Source organism: Vigna radiata, unplaced genomic scaffold (assembly GCF_000741045.1).
Source record: "Vigna radiata var. radiata cultivar VC1973A unplaced genomic scaffold, Vradiata_ver6 scaffold_111, whole genome shotgun sequence".
Lineage (NCBI taxonomy): Eukaryota > Viridiplantae > Streptophyta > Magnoliopsida > Fabales > Fabaceae > Vigna > Vigna radiata.
Genome location: NW_014543596.1, coordinates 100,847 through 118,319, shown reverse-complemented (window position 1 = coordinate 118,319; position 17,473 = coordinate 100,847). Strand labels below are relative to the sequence as shown.

Here is a 17,473-nt window from a genome sequence, read left to right as displayed (position 1 = left end):
TATATATATATATATATATATGTATATATTAGTGTATACCTATATTTTAGATCAATCTGTTCAAAATTGATGTTGCCAGCTTATTTAATTTTAATTTCTCACAACAATTGTTGTACAAGCTAGTTTCTTAATTAGGTTTATATATATAATAAATTATACGCGTGGTAATTGAGTAAATAGAATGAAAACAATTAACAATGAAATTTATTTGGGCTTGTCCGTGTAACACTTTCTACACGTTAAACACACTTACAGAAAAGGTTATTTATGGATTTCTAAGGAATGGTTATTTGGCAATGTATAGGATTCTTTATATATAAGGTTATATAATCATTTCTAAGAATATCATTAAATACTTTTTTATACATATATTGTAATAGTCTCCAAATAAATTATATTTGATAGTTATTATCAAATATTAAATATAAGAGTGATCATTTGTACATCGGATGATTAAAATCATAGATTCCTGACAGAAATGAAATAATATTACAATATTGAAAGCAAATATGTTATTGTTGGCACACCTAATACTCTTTCCACACTTTCACCTCATTTCCGCACAAGGAAAAAAAAAATGGAACTAATAATGACAGTGAGTTAGGCCATGAAGAATCACAAAAAAGGCCATTTGAAGGAGAAAAAGATAAAAAGGAAACACCAAAAACATTCAGAAAGCTATGACAGGAAGTTGTGGTGAATATGTATTCAACACTTTGGAAGATCAGCTGGTGGGGGAAGCAGCTTCTGAGTTGGAAGTTTTCCATCCAACACTATCCATGCCATCTTTAGACCCCAACTCGTGTGCACTTCAAGATGGCAATGCATGAACCATACCCCTGCAATCCATGAATTATTTATAATCAAAATCTTAGTATTCTTATATTATGTTGGACCCTGTTACTTTTTGTGTATTTTTTGAGGAACCGTTTCAAATAACTGTTAGCCCATAATTAACATTACAGAAGGGAAGAAGATCACTTACCTGGGTTATCTGCTAAGAATCTGATAGCAACCCATCCACCAGAAGGGACACCAACTGTGTTTCTTTCAACGGGATCAACAAGATTGAAGCTTTTTGGATCCTTATTTGGGTCAAAGTTTCCAAAACCTTGACCAATAACAAAGAAGTTAAAGCCATGCAAATGGAGAGGGTGACTCTCAGCACCGAGAATGCTGGTGTCCTGCAACACAAGCTCTACACTTGTGTTGAAGGGAAGAACCACCACCTTTGTTCCATTGCTCACCATGGTGTTGTTTGGTGGGGTGCCTGTATAGTTGAATGGAAGCAATGGTTTGGTTGGAAAGTCAGGGGTGTAAACTCCATTGGATTGGCCAAAGAAGTGTGCTTGAAGAAGAGCAGTGGTTGGGAGTGTGAAAGACACATTATTCACTGATGCTGCAAATTTTGTTCCATTTGTGGGTCCTTGACAAGTTTGGTTCTTTTGGCAGGGACTTGTGCCAAGGCCAACTGTGAAGAAAAACTGCTTATCTACTTTCTGGGGAACATTTGCAGGAAACCGAGGGCTTGCCAAGCTACGAAGTTTGCTGGCGAAGTTTGTTGCAAAAGAAGTGTCATTAAGTGCAGGGAGTGTGGGCTTGAAGAGTGAAAGGTTCTTGAGTGAATTTGTTGAGTGAATAGAATGAGGTGGAACTTCATATTCAAGGATCCCAGCAACAGTTGAGTTGTCAAAAGTGCCCTGGCCAGTGACATATGGTCTTGCGCTCATGAAGAATGTGGCATTGGGGTATTTGGATTTGGTTTTGAGAAGAACATTGGTGGTTTGTCCAGGAGCAATGAGAATGGTGTCAGTGTCAAATGGCTTAACATAGATGGCATCTACGTCAACTACTGTGAGAGTGTGATTTGCAATGCTGAAGAAGAGTTCGTCATTGAGTGCAGCATTGATCAACCGGAGAAGGTATGTCTTCCCTCCCTTCACCTTTAGCTTGAACGTATCTGAAAAAGACCATTATTTTCATTTAGAATCACCTCTTCAATTTATAATAAGGGATATGGGAAAGTACTATTGATAATCTTGAAAATTTAACCACTGTTAATGTGAGGTACTCATGTGACCACTCTTGTATATGTATACCTTTGGAAGAACAGTTATACAATGGCCCTGGAAGTCCATTAATAGTGTAGGCATCAGACACATTTGGTCCTCCACCTGTTTGCAATGCTTGTGTTATGACTGCCTCTGGATCTGCATTCCACCATTCTCCTGAAAATTTTTGTTACATGTCAATGTTAACTTCATTCTTAAGTACATGCAGGTATTATATATAGGAACATTATGGTGATGTCACAATCACATTTGAATTATTACCAAAGATAATGGGAACTTCCTTGTAAGGTTTGGTAAAAGGATATGGAACTCCTTGCTTGGGTAGAATGATGATAGGACCATACAGAGTTGATCTTAGCCATGAAATGTGGGCATGCCAAAAGAGTGTGCCTCTCTGACCAACAATGGTGAAATTATAGACATAGCTTTGGCCTGTTTGAATGGGGCATTGAGTCACATAGGCAGGTCCATCAGCCCACCCTGATCCAAGTTGTCGAATGCCATGCCTGTTTGGAATGTAATCAAGTTTTTTTAGTGAAAGTTCAACATATAAACCATGTAACACGTTCAATCTCTTCTTAACTAAGTTTTCCAAAGCAAAATGATTTTACCAATGGATGGAGATGTTGTTCTGAACATGGTTAACCACTTTGATAAGAAGACGATCACCCTCCCTAGCAACTATGCGGGGCCCAGGAAACAGACCATTCACTGTGACCATGCTCTTTGTGTGGCACAGTCTCGAAACATTCTGGTACTTTATCTACATAAACAATAACTAATTATGAGATACAAAGCACACATAATGGGAAAAGTATGCCGAAAAGAATGTTAACTTCAAATGACTTTTGCTTTTGAAAACGTAAGGTAGCTTAGATAAAGATATCAAGTCTTTTCGAGATATGTACATCAAAATGGTAGTGTCTGGTAACGCCCCCTACTGCAAGCTGAGGGATGATGATCATTGAGAAGAGAAACAACATTGCTGGTAATGCAAATGATTGTAGAGAAGGAGCACCCATGTTTCTATGTTTAGAGAGTGCAAGACAGAAAATGTAAACTTTACACACTGTTTTTTGTGTATACGAACTGTGGATGATGTAGAACTCATTGGTAGGTCATTTATAGAATGATAGCTTGTGGTTGTTGAAATTTGTAAAGTCTTCATAAGATCTTCAAGTGTGTTGTTTTTCATTTTTTTAATGAGATCAGTTGTTAGAACAACTCTAGAGTGGTGTCCAAGACAATCTATTTCACTTGACCATTTGAATTCTTGTAGAAGACAAACCATTTTTGAGATTTGCCTCTTTTGATACCGATCTTTCAGAACTCATTGAGAACACAGTGTATTAAAAGTGACATATTCAAGTAAATTATGTTCAAGTAAAAAGGAACTTTGTATACTTATTATTATGATAGAAAAAGTGAAAAGGTGAAATAAGAAAACATAGCACATATAAAGGAAAAGATATTGTAAACTTTTTAGTTCATCATGCAATTCTTAACTTGAGTTTCCTAGTCGTTTTTTGAATTAAGGTTATATCCGTATATCCCTTATCTGAAATAATGGACTCTTTTTACCACAGATTTAGAGCAGTTTGAAATCCCAAAAGCCACCGACATTGAAGCTTGATTATCAGCAGAAAAAGCTTGAGAAGTTTTGGTGAGATGTAACTCCCACAACCAATGTTCTTGAAGCCAAAGTAACTGATAAGAAGATCCTATCAAGTAGTCACTGTATCCTCGTTGTTTACCACATTCTTTGACATAACCACAAAGTACATTACAGATAACATGCATGCCACAGCAAGGAAACCACAATGAACTTAACTCCCTTTCAAGAAAACATGCTAAGTCGTAATCTTAGATTAACAAGATACTACTATTTTTTTCATTTCTATACACATACACCCATCACTTTAAGAAGATAAAAAATACAAAATTCAACCACCCTCAGTGTCCCCACTATAACTGAGTCCTCTATTTTTTCCAAAATGGTAGGTGTAAGGTAAGGTGCATCCGTTTAGATGTAGAAATAACATGGTTGAAATAATACAAATAACCAAATTGAACATTTACGTTGCCATAACTCCTATTTTATCACGCAACCTATCTCCTTGTGTTCGAAGCATACGTACACAATACACTGTTTCAAATGGTTGTATTTGCATGATTCATTATATTAAGCATTTCTTGTCCATCAAATTTACGTTTTAGTATCTCTGCATGATGAGTTTAGTTGAAGATATCAGATTGTTGTATCAGTGGATGTATGGCTTTTCAGTTTTTAGATTTTACAGAAGGAAAGTATAATTGATAATGTACGGCACCGCATTCTCCTTCATTGTGCAGAATAACTTGGTTCTGGTGTTCATCTCCACTCTACATAAACTAGAACTTTTAGTATTATCATTAGAATGTTCTTATAGTGTACAAGCGAAAATTAAACTAAGAATTTTTTTTCCATAATCTAATCAAGGATTGTTAGCATTAATCTATATATTTATACAGTTTTATCATAAATTACATTGTTGGAAACCATGAAAGCTTCGTAGTAAAAGAGTTAAAGTCGAGCAGGGAATATAAACATGACTTGGTTGCCTCCTAATGAAGTGACTAAAAGGCGAGGGAATCTAGCTTTAACCTTCCACACGACAACTGATTAAGATTAGTCAGAGATACTTTTCGTTAATGAAGAAAAAAATTAGCTCTGGTGAAGGTGATGAAGCATCAGTAAAATTAAAGGAACATTTTTCAATAAAATATCAAAACAAACATATATATATATATATATATATATATATGAAAAAAAAATTCTAACAAAACTATTTTTTTATAATTTTTTATTTTGTGATTAGTATGTTTGAAATATTTTTTTAAAAATAAATTTAAACAGACTAATAAAACAGAAATATGTGTCCTATTCTAAAAAAGTATTAAAATATCATTATTTTATATTATGACATTTTAAAGACTTAGGAATATGCACTTTATGAATGGATTAAGCTAAGAATAAAATGCAGAATGTCTTATATATTGTTAAGATGAATAAGTGCATTGTGGTTGAAAGTGTAAAAATGGAGATGTTGATGAAGATCATTGGAGGGCAATTTATTTTCTGTTGTGTGTTTTTCCATCTTCTTGTTGCTGGTGGTGAGAGTCTAGAAGCACCAGAACTTAAGGTAACTAAAAATGTCCTTTTCTTTTGTTTTTAACGATATTACTTATAAGTTTTGTTGTTTACTAGAATATATATATATATATATATATATATATATATATATATATATATATATATATATATATATTCATATAGTGAAAACATTCTTACAAAATCAAAGCAATAGGTTTTATTATATGATCATAGTTAAACAACTTTATAATTTTCTTTATCTGTTACATTAATTCTATATTATAATTTTGAATTCATAATTTCATAAATTACATTTTTTAAATATTATTTAATTCAGTTTTCCTTTTTTATTTAATTTTAAATCTTGAGATGTCAAAACAAATTGAAAGCATCAGTCTTTCTTTAGATAAACTAAACTTTACTGTTTTACAATATTAATTAACAAGAATTTAACACTTTACATTTTAACAAACTATAAAAGAATGATATATTTTAGTTCAGATTTATTTCATATATTAAAATATTATTTATTTAATTGATTATAAATAATAAACCTTCATTTGGAAGCATGTTAATTAAATGTGATTTTCAATTCACTATAATAACTTTATCTGTTAGCTGTTTTTCATTTAAGAAGTCTGAAATTTGTCTATATGGTGACATGATTTGACATGTCACCAACTAAGGTACAATTCCTTTCATTTCTTACGTCTTCGTTTTTCTCTTATACTTTACAAAACGACATAAATTATTATTTTATTATAATATTTTATTCATATTAATTATTATTATTATTTTAATATAATATTTTACTTTAAAAAGTAGCTGTTTAGATAAAAGGAAGTGAATGTTAAAAGAATATTTTTCTTTTTCAAAGATGATCAAATATACATATTTTCCTGAAATTGGGACATTTTATTAGAAAAATTATATCATTTTTTTTGTCATTTTTACAAAAGAATACATTATACAAAAGTGTTTTCTTTTTTAACTTTTCATCCCAACAGGTTTAAAAGAATTTAACAAGTTTAGAAAAAAATAAGAAAGCTAAAGCTTTGGTTTGCAACAGTTTGAATAGGGTAGCAATGTCAATTTTAGAGAGATAAAACATCAAATAATAGTTCAATGATTGATTATGTTATTTCAAATCATCCTTATAGGTATAATATACAAATATGAAGAATTCTTCTATTTATTTCTGTAAGCATACTTTTAAAGCACAACCATTGTATATAACTCTAACTTTCCTCTTTAGGTACTTCTTTGTTTTTTTATAAATAAATCTTTTTCTTTGCTCATAAGAAAAACTAACGAATCTATTTTCTTTTTCTATGACTGAATTAAGTCAAAACATAAATTCTGTAAAATTACTAAAATATGCAAAATTTTAAAATTTTAAGCATATGGATAAGATGCTTAATTAAAAACATGATTTTGATTAGTCTTAATTTTTTTTATTGATAGAGATGAAACAATTTCAATATGTTTTAATTTGAATTAAACATAATTTATATAAATGAAAAAAGTCTTGTGAATCAAACACGACTTTGATTAGTTTTATTTTTTTCTATTTGAACTAAAGTTCATAGGTGAAACGATGTCTGTACATTTTTATTTAAATTAAAGTCATGCAGATATAACACCACTTTAAAGTATTTGTATTTGAATTAAAACAGTGTAAGTTTGATACAATTTTAGTTTAATATAAAAAAATGAACTAAGATTAATCAAAGTTGCATTTGACTTATACAACTTCCTCATTTTTACACAAACTGTGTTTATATGATTTCATTTTGGAGAATATAAAGTTGTGTTTTCATATCATAACTTTTTAAAATTTAAAATACTCGTAAAACTTACAAATTTTGTCTATTTTCATAATTTTGATATAAAATTATACTAGTATGGTAAATTTTCCTCCAATATATGTAAGTTTGTCTTTATGTATTATCATGAACATGTTATGTTGTTTGTACTTCCACTATTTTCCTTTTCTAATTAATTGAGCATGTATTTGCACAATGCAGAAAAATTGCACATATGTGATCACCATAGAAACCACATGTACATGGGGAGCTGAAACTTCAAATGTTGTGAGTCTAAGATTTGGTGACACAAACTCCAATGGCATATTGGTGAGGCACCTAAACTCCAAGCACTCAAGGAAAGTTGAGCCTTTAGATCCTGGGGTTCTTGATGACATGCCAAGGAAACCATTCCAAGCATGCATGGTGGACCAATTTGAGGTCACAGCACCATGTGTTGAGTCCCCCATCTGTTACTTATACCTTAAGCTCATTGGAAACGATGATTGGAGACCAGGTTTTGCTCAGATTCATGTTCTTGAAGCCTCTCATCTCAATTCTGATTACTTCTACTTTAGAAGATTTGTGCCTAGACATGTCTGGCATGGCTCCGATGTGTGTGATAGTGAGGTTACATCCTTTGGACTCAAAAAGAAGAAAAAGGTTTATGTGAACATTCCATGAGTTTAATCATGTAATTTCATGTTACTTTTTACTTTCATTTTCGATCTTTCTTTTAACTAAGTGAAGAAAGACAAATTGGTTCTTCTTAATGTCTAAACTAACTTAATAGTGTCTTTAAAGTAAATAGTAAATGTATAGTAGTGTTGTAAAATGTATCTTACCTTAACAATAAATTAGGAAGAATGTTAAGGACATGGTTTTCATGTTTTTTTTTTTTGTCAAATTAATGGTTTTTCATTTAATGCGTTGATTTCTTAAATATATTTGAAAATCAAATATATATATATATATATATATATATATATATATATATCCCAATTATATACAAAGTAGAATATAATCTAAAAGTTCACATTTTAATATAAGAAAGCAGTTGAGAGTAGTCATGCAGTTAAAGTGTTAAGGAGTACAGTCATCCAAAAGGGGGATATTTAAAACTTTAGAACATAATAGAGTATTTCAAAAGATACTAAGTTGAAATGAGAAAATCTTAAGGAAACTAAATAATTGAGGCCCTAACTAAGCTAAGTCGCAGCCTCATTGTCCTCCAACACATGCTCCAGGGGCACCTCCTCAACATCTGCTCACATCCAAGTGGATGATCATCGCAAAAGAAAACATGCACAAGCAACACACAAACACAAAAGCAAGGATGAGCTAGGTATAAAAATTATGTTATACAATCACAAACAACAAGCAAATCAAGCATATATATATATATATATATATATATATATATATATATATATATATATATATATATATATATATATATATATATATATATAATCAAGACTTGTTTCACTTTAAACCTGACTTGTCCGGACTAGAATGATTGTCGAGCTATGGCATCATGCACTCGTGGTGGCATCTACTGCTTTGCAAAGCCATTGCAAATGGGTTTCACCCTACCACACTCACGAGGTTAGTCTGTATCGCGCCTTGGAGAATATTGGGAGCCTCCAAGACTAAGACCTCCTACTACTACTCACGACATGATTCAATTCTCCAAGTGGGAATGATTGATCATTGTAGTTTCAGGATAACCCCCAAGGTTGAGCTTCCATGCAAATCATTCTACACACTAAGGGCACCACCATGGAATCCTCTCCTTGAGGCCATGGAATTACGTCCAATACACATAGGGCACCACCATGAATCCTCTCCTTGAGGCCATGGAATTACGTCCGTTACACACTTGTTACATTCATCCATCAAACATACTTCATGCATTCACATACTTTACATAGAACATGTTAAAAACGGCTGTAGTGGAATTATCAGCGTGGAATAACAAACCAAGAGGGTTTTTAAAACAAACGCGTGCCTTTTAATTTCTACTCAATTTAACTTACTACGCAAATAATAAATATAAATAAAAGAGTAAGGTTGAGAGAAATTTGCACAGATAATTTTATACTGGTTCGGATCTTACCAATCCTACGTTCAGTCGCTTATCTCAAACCAAGATAAACAGTTCACTAAGCACAAAACAATTACAAATTACAATCACAAAGAAACAATTTGTAAGAGTTTAGAAACCACCTCTCTTGATACCACAAAAGATGAATCTGCACCTCCTTTGAATCTTCACAAAGGATGAGACACCTCCTCCGAATACTTCACAAAGGATGAAACACCTCCTCCAAATACTTCACGAAGGATGATCCTCTTCCACACACCTCCTCAGACGCACCAAGGATGAACTGGCTATTTCCTCAATCACCGTAGTAGCACTTCACCAGCTCCACAGACAAGAGTTTCACAAGCCGAACAAGAACACACACTTCTCAAAGAATTCTGAGTGTTTTAGCGCAAGGGAAGAGTTGTTGTTGATGGATAAAGAGAGCCTATAAATAGACTCAAGCAAAAACTCTTCCATTCTACGAAACTGGTCATTTAACGCATTTAATCGATTAATATTAGTGTTAATCGATTAAAATAAGTACAACGACTAGTTTTTCAAATCAGAAACCTCCAACAGCTAGTATTAATCGATTATTCTAAGGATTAATCGATTAATTAATCGATTAAAACTTGCTTTAATCGATTATTCCAAAGCTGATTGGGTTTTGGCTTCTGCAACGATTTTAATCGATTATATCAAGGATTAATCGATTAAAACGGGGAAGTTTTGATTCTAAACAACAAATACAAAATATAAAGGTACAAGAATCAAAACCTACTACAAATTTAAGTCCTAAACAATTAAACTACAATTATTACAAAAGCTTTTTATAACAAAAATAAGTCTTCAAAGGATCTTCATGAATCTTGATAAATCTTGACTTGATTTGGGCATCATCAAAACTTCATCTTCACCATTTTGCTAACAGAACAACATCACCACCATCATACTATGCATTTAAATCAGTACACACACTTAACACAGCCAAAACAAGAGAAAAATGAAGATCTATAACTAAGGGAGTCGCACAGCGCGCCCCTTCTCGCAAGGCGAAACAGGGTTGTTTCGCCTAGTGCACCCCCATAATTCGCAAGGCGAATTTGTTTGCAGAGGTGCAGGACCTCAGGGCTCTCACATAGCGCACCCAGCTCGCTATGCGAGAGCTCAAACAGAGAGCACCTCCCTTATAGGGTCTCGCTATGCAAAACAATTCGCATAGCGAGACTGCATAATCTACAAAACGCAATTCTGCAGATTTATACCTTTCACACCCACTCTTACCATTTGTTTTAGGACCCTTTGCCAACTTCTAAAACTCATGATTCATGATTCATACCTAGTTAAGCCTATCTAGATGTTCCCAAACCTTCTTACTACAATTCTAGAATGATTAAGGTACAATCCATGCCCTAAAACACCAAATTATTCAACTATATGACCCAATTTAAATTCTAGCACTATGGACATTTTTTAGACTAGTTTAATGCATCCTACAAGTCACAAATGACCTGCCTAAGATGTCACAATAGCACAAATACGCTCATGACCCCTAACTCTAAATTTCACCACTTTACTTCCTCTAAACAGGACCTAAAACTCTACTAGTTTACTCAGTACAGTGCATACTTCCCTTTGCTCCCACTTATTCACTCAAGCAACAGAACACATACATCAACATGCTCAAATTCAGACATCCATTTCATAAAAACATCTATGCAGTCATCAATTCCAGTATCACAAAATTTGGCAGTTTAGTTCATGCAATAAAATCTGATAGAAAGCATAACTTAACTAAAATAACCTATCATCCAGAACTCAGCACATACTCAAACACAACTTCAGACAATCAATTTCAGAAAGGCCTAGCTCCCCTTACCTTAGCAACAACAATGCAGCACACAGAACAACTTTTCTAGTGCCCTTCCCGGAGAAGAATCTAAACAATGCCCTACAAACCACCCAATGGTGATAGAACAACCCTTAGAGCTAGAACAATGCAAGGAATGAAAAGAAGAATGTACAAGGCACATGCAGGAGCAGAATCGCATGCCCTAAGTTCAAGAACAGAGGAGGAAAAGGGCAAAACAACTTACCTAGCTAGAACGAAGAAATTGTTCGGTTCAAAATGAATCTCTTGACATTGTGGATGCTTGGGCACCACCTCAATGGACATGCAACAACTCAGTGGAAAGATAAGATAAAGAGAAGACAGAGAAAATTGAAGAGGAAGCTATCTAAAGAGATAATGGAGCTTAAGCTTTTGAACAAGGTGTTTTAAAATTTGATTTATATTATAAAGTTTTTCTGATTCTCAATATATATATATATATATATATATATATATATATATATATATATATATATATATATATATATATATATATATAATTTTTTATAATTTTTTTCCCAAAAGAAAAAAATAAAAAGTAATCACATTTATATTATTCTCCACCTATGTTTCATTCTTCTTTTATTACGATGTGATTATTTTTTTTTTTATATCTTTTGCTCTGCGGCTATTTTATTCAGAATGATATAATTTTTAATACTTAATTACTTTGTAGAAAAATGTTATGAATTAAAAAATAACAAACTTTTAAATCTTTTTACTGGTTGTTAACATCTTGAAGATTGTAAAGTCCATATTTAAGCATTAGAGGTAAAAAAGGAGTTCTTTGTGACTAAATAATTTAATTCTTTGACTATTTTTATTTTCAATCATATTATTGATATTATCGATTTTGTTATGTTTTTCTCCCAGTGTGTAAAATGCTCTCTAAACATTTCTAATTGTGATTATTTTTTTTTTCCAATTCCTTGTTAAAATAGACAGACGAAAATGTAATCCAAAGTGGACTAAGTTAAAATGGGTCATAGCAACCCAAATTTATACAGCTACGTTTTCCTGCACCTCCTTATTTTTCTTCTTCACTCTCCTCAAATATATATTAGTTTATAAATTTATAATTAAATATGAGAAGTTAACCTTGTCACTATCTACATTAACCGACTGCTCCCAAACCTCCCTTTCTTCACCTTCTTCTGGTGAGGATGAAGGGTGTGGCGTTTGGGGTTTTTAAGTAAGTTATGAATTACATAATCTGAAATATGTTACCAGATTTGAAAACATGATCTGAATTAAACATTCTAAAATATTTTTGGAAGTACTCATTTTGGAATGAGTAATCTGAAATACAATTCTAGATTCAGTGAGACAATCAGATTGAGCATTTCAGAATATAAACATATTTTTCAGAATATACAATCTGAAAGGTGGTTCCAAATTCAAAACTATAAACATCCAATCCAATGATATCTTAGGATTATGAAGAATGTACCACCGAACATACAAAATCGGTTTGTTGCTTTGCTCTCTCAGTTGCAAAATCTGCCCAATTTCCTTTTCATGTATGGCTATCCAATACTAAGGAGAGGCTACTCCAATTTCTGCCCTTATACATGTTGCTATTATGGTAGCACCTGGAATTTTTCTTGTGGCTCGTCTTTTTCCTCTTTTCATAGTGAGTTTAATCCTAATTCAATTCTTAAGAAATGGCTTGTAAGATGAGATTTACACTTCACTTATATATTATAATTTGGTCTTTATCTTTAGTCGATATGAACTCAAAAGAACAACTTTTATTTCTTTATTGGATTCTCTTTATCAAAACCTCTTACTTTGGGTATGAGAAACCTTAAATCTAATTCTAGAGTGAGGCCTTTGCAATTGAATAGAGAGAACAAACAAAACATGTGTTTGCTGGAAACTTCCCCACTGGAGATTTCCTTGATATATCATTCTCAGCAATAACTCCATCATCGATAGCCCCATTACGTTGAAACCCAGTGTAGCGCCCAACATAGCCCAAAACAGGATTTTCATAACTTTACATGTGTCTAATTGAGTTAATTCTTAGATTCTAGACTCAAAGAAATTCAATTCAAGTACTAGAACATAATTTTTGAAGCTCTGGTTTAGTTGCACTTCACTTTAGAAGTTGGAGGCACTTGCAATGGACAGAGACACCTTAAGTCTTTCCTTAAAAGCTAGTGCAATTAGCAAAGCTTCCCTCGATTTGACGTGCCATTGGGCTGCACTGGCCGAAATGAAGTTAAGCTTGGGCCTTTCACTCATGCCAACTTAGCAGACAAAACACCAATTCTGCCATGGCAGCACTTTTTAGATATTTCAGAGTCTCTTGCTTTTGTTGGGTGTAGTGATTGTACGGAGGGATATAGGAAAAAGAAAAGAGTCGCTTTTGGGGGGTATTGTATTTGGTCTTAAGAGCTTCATGGTGTTTTCAAGGCTAGGAAGACTAAGTTCTGAAACATTCATGATTCTGTTTTGTAAGGCTGAGTGATTATTTATCTCAATTTAGTTCAATATTCAGTTTGTTGTTGGTTTAAGACTGTAATTCGAAAACCATGAATGTTTTAGCTAATATGATGCTTATGCTTCTGTTGCTCAACTTATATTTCCATTTCAGCTTGCTGTGAAATTTGTCGACATTAAGTTTGATATTATCTTTTCTATGAATGTTGTTCACTCTCATATTTTTACACTTCACTCATGATTTTCTATTGATTAGTACCATTGCTCTATAAGTTTTATGATAGTTCTTCTTGTGACGGAGATGGGCAACGCTGCAGCAATGGAGGAGATGCAGCTCCTCGTCCCAACCTTCGCCAACGGCAATGTAAGAGCTTTGTATGGAGGTGCAGAAGTAATTTTTAACTTACTTTGGTCATTTACTTTGAGATATGGGTGCAGGAAGAAATACGAAGGTGCAGAAGGAAATAGCCCCCAATAGATTATAATAGCCCAATATACTGTGGATTTCTCCACTCTTTATTCTTCATGGGTTTAGCTTATAAAATTAACTATTCATTCTCATTTTCCTCTAGAACGCACTTATTACCAGGCATTACAGAGAATTATTTTATTGGTTGTAGTAATTTGAGACAGATTTTACATTATTTGAGCCCCATTTGACTATATATTAAAAGCATTTCTAAGTAATATTTTAATTATATTTTCAATAATGTTATTTGGTTAGGTAGTTTTAAAATAAATTATATGTGGAAAAGAGGTTGGATTGTAGTTTTAAAAAAATTAATTTGAATAATACAAAATATGTATGTTTTTGTTGAGGTTTTCTATTGTAAATGTTCGTACTTCATTGCATATTATTAGCATTAGATAAATATATTTGAAATTTTATGAACATCCTCATTTGTATATTAAGATTTGTAATATAAAATTAATACCTATTAAATGTTATAGCTATTTACTGATGATGAGTTATTAACCATCCTAATAATTGAAGAAAGTCGATAATTTTTTTGTGTGATAGAAATTGTTAGTGGTAATGTTTTGGTTTTAATATTTATTTACTTGCAAAGTGAACTTTAATTTTTAGTAAATATTTTTTTAGTGATATTTTATTATTTAAGTAGTAGAGGACTACAATGTTTGATTTCAGGAATTTATATATATATATATATATATATATATATATATATATATATATATATATATATATATATGGGTTTGGCGCGTACGCTTGTTTTTCAGTTGATATATTTTAACAATGTATATCGAATTATAGTAGACAAAAATATCATCATATATTATGGATTCTAAGTTTTAAAGTCAAGGATATTTAAATAATTTTCATTCTCAAAAGTAAAAAAAAAAATAAAAAAAAGAAACCTCCAAACCCTTACTCACCTCTCTCATTCTTCTCAATCCTTTCTCTTCCATCTCTCTCATTCCAACCTTTTTTTTGTCATCTCTACTATAGCCCTAATTAACAAAATCAGAAAGAATGACAGTTAAGCAATTTCTTACAAAAAAAATGATTTTATAATGAATTTTCATTTTATAATTTTTGTCTTATCTAATTTTATCTAATTTTCACAAGCATAATGACATATGAAAAAATTGGTAATTCGCTTGGAAAAAATCAGAAACACTTGCTATTAAACAATTTCTTACAAAAAATGATTTTATAATGAGTTTTCATTTTATAATTTTTGTCTTATCTAATTTTATCTAATTTTATCAAGCATAATGACATCAGAAGGAATTGGTGATTGGCGTGAAGGTTTTCTAAGAGATGACGATTCAACATCTGCAGATGATGAAATTAGATAGGTTAGTGAAGATGATGAAATTGAAGAGATCTTAAGTGAACCTTTGCCTAAAGGCGAATATGCCAATGACTCAACTCTTTACAATGGTAAATTGTTTAAGGACGAGTATTTCTATTTTTCTTTTCAGTTGGATCCACATATTTTTCTCTTCTTAAACTTTTCTCGAATGAAGTTTGACGACCATCACATGTAATTTTTTTTTCATTTGATACAAATGCATGTTAATTAACTACTTTATGTATGATTTTCGTTTGTTTTGACCGATTATTTTTATGCTCTTGTCTTTCATAGACGCATTCTGCTCTCTCTCTCTCATTGGTGACGACACTTTATTCCGATGAATCCACCTTTTGAATGTTAGTTTTCGTTTTCGTTTTGAAAAACTTATTCATTGAACTTGTTTCTTTTTTTTTGTTGAACTTGTTTATGGTTGTTGTTTGGTTGAACTTGTTTGTTGTTTTTGTTTGGTTGAACTTGTTTGTTGTTGTTGTTTGGTTGAACTTGTTTGTTGTTGTTTGATTGGACTTGTTTGTTGTTGATCAAAGTTCATGCTTTATAAAATACCAAAAACTTAAATTTGTTGTTTTTCTTCTTTTTAGATCTCGTAAAGTTGTAAAAAAATATCACAATTAATTAAAAACAATTGATTAACCTCGTATATTAACAAAACTCAACGTTAAGTTAATGTCTTATATTGACAACATTCGACGTTAATTTAACATCGAATTTTTTAAAATTCGACCTCAATTTAACGTCGATTTTTTTAAAATTCGACGTCAACTTAACGTCTTGTGATATGACGTCGTTTGCGAATTCACCGTTAAAAGCCCAAAATATTCGACTTTGTAGAATTTTTTAAAATTCGACGTCAGTTTAACATCAAATTTTTTAAAATTCGACGTCAATTTAACGTCTTGTGATATGACGTCGTTCGTGAATTCGTCGTTAAAAGTCCAAACTATTCGACGTTGTACGCGATTTTTGTACTAGTGTTCTGAAATTTTAAAAGAAAAATTTGACATCGAACATCCTCATAACATATGTCAATTTGTAATTTCATATCGGTCCTAAGAATTAAATAACGTTGGATCTAGATAGTTCGACGTCATTTAACATTTATTAGTCCTAGACTGACGTTAAATTATAAATTGACATCTGTTCTAAAAAGGTTTGACATAATTTGTACGAAATATTTATAAAATTTTTATCATATATTTTCAACGTCAAAACTTACCACTTACAACGTGAACATGGTGAGATTATAAACTCTTTCTCCATTAATGCCTAAGTATGGTTTGTGCATTTTTTTTTTCTTTTAAGAAGCTCTTAATATTATTAATTTAGCTAAGAAGTAATTTTTAATATCTACTTTCATCTAATAAAATGAAAGAAGTATTTTTTTAATAACTAAGAAATGAACCAACAAACTAGTTAACAAATAGCAAAAGATTCGATTAAAAGTAGAAATTAATGACTATGATTAAGTTCACCAATACTTTTACAATGGAACTCTTGAGGCGAGGGTGGTCCATACATCATTGGCATTTTTTTATACATATTGGTACTTAATGTCTTTATGAGAATCATCAATCCATTTTCAAGTTTAATAATTTTTATATATATGAAATTAAATTTTCAGTAAAAAACAAACCAAGTTTTTGATGTCCTTAATTTATATAAGTTGCTGAGTGGATAAAATGTAGTTGACACCAAACAATCAATTAACTCATAATATAAATAAAGTATTGAATTCTCCTACATTGTTTTTATTGCATGTGAAGCGAACTATTATTTAAACTACTAATTGGTATTGGATAGTGTTGGTTGAAATGAATATGTACAAATACGATACCATTCATTTACACTAACATGGTTCTTGAATGAATGAATAAAAAGTATAATGTCTTTTCCATGGTCCACAAGCTTATAATTTTCATAGTTCAGTTGCATTGCATTGTAACATCAAATCACTATACAAATGGAGCTAAAATTTATGCCCACTTTTCACAAAGGCGGTGAAGGTCCAAATCAGAAAGGTAGAATAAAAATATGATTTTGGGGTCTTGCACGCTTTGCTTTGGTCCAATTGTACTACTCTCAATCTTCATATTAATTTAATAAATGAAAATGACTTTCTATAGTGCTATTGCCTAGGATCTTTCTTGAGTTCAATAAAAATATACATCAGAGTTCAACTATATTGCTTTGAATTAAA

The 17,473-nt window shown here is 31.6% G+C and overlaps 2 protein-coding genes across 2 annotated transcripts; one reads left to right on the top strand and one right to left on the bottom strand.

Moving 5' to 3' along the window:
* Positions 1-450: 450 nt before the first annotated feature.
* Positions 451-3,161, bottom strand: LOC106754560 (laccase-17). Its single transcript, XM_014636592.2, has 6 exons — positions 2,981-3,161; positions 2,684-2,835; positions 2,334-2,578; positions 2,100-2,228; positions 986-1,960; positions 451-839 (listed from the first exon to the last, which is right to left on the bottom strand). The coding sequence occupies exons 1-6, from the start codon at positions 3,092-3,094 to the stop codon at positions 709-711; spliced, it is 1,746 nt and encodes a 581-aa protein (XP_014492078.1). The 5' UTR covers positions 3,095-3,161; the 3' UTR covers positions 451-708.
* A 1,988-nt stretch (positions 3,162-5,149) lies between these two features.
* LOC106754545 (embryo-specific protein ATS3B) lies at positions 5,150-7,879 on the top strand. Its single transcript, XM_014636564.2, has 2 exons — positions 5,150-5,254; positions 7,233-7,879. The coding sequence occupies exons 1-2, from the start codon at positions 5,150-5,152 to the stop codon at positions 7,692-7,694; spliced, it is 567 nt and encodes a 188-aa protein (XP_014492050.2). The 3' UTR covers positions 7,695-7,879.
* Positions 7,880-17,473: the final 9,594 nt, after the last annotated feature.

Coding starts and splice junctions, on each gene's coding strand:
- LOC106754545 (XM_014636564.2), top strand. CDS start 5,150: ATGGAGATGTTGATGAAGATCATTGGAGGGCAATTTATTTTCTGTTGT. Junction 5,255..7,232: donor TAGAAGCACCAGAACTTAAG/GTAACTAAAAAT, acceptor TGCACAATGCAG/AAAAATTGCACATATGTGAT.
- LOC106754560 (XM_014636592.2), bottom strand. CDS start 3,094: ATGGGTGCTCCTTCTCTACAATCATTTGCATTACCAGCAATGTTGTTT. Junction 2,836..2,980: donor CCAGACACTACCATTTTGAT/GTACATATCTCG, acceptor TTGTTTATGTAG/ATAAAGTACCAGAATGTTTC. Junction 2,229..2,333: donor GGAAGTTCCCATTATCTTTG/GTAATAATTCAA, acceptor AAAAATTTTCAG/GAGAATGGTGGAATGCAGAT.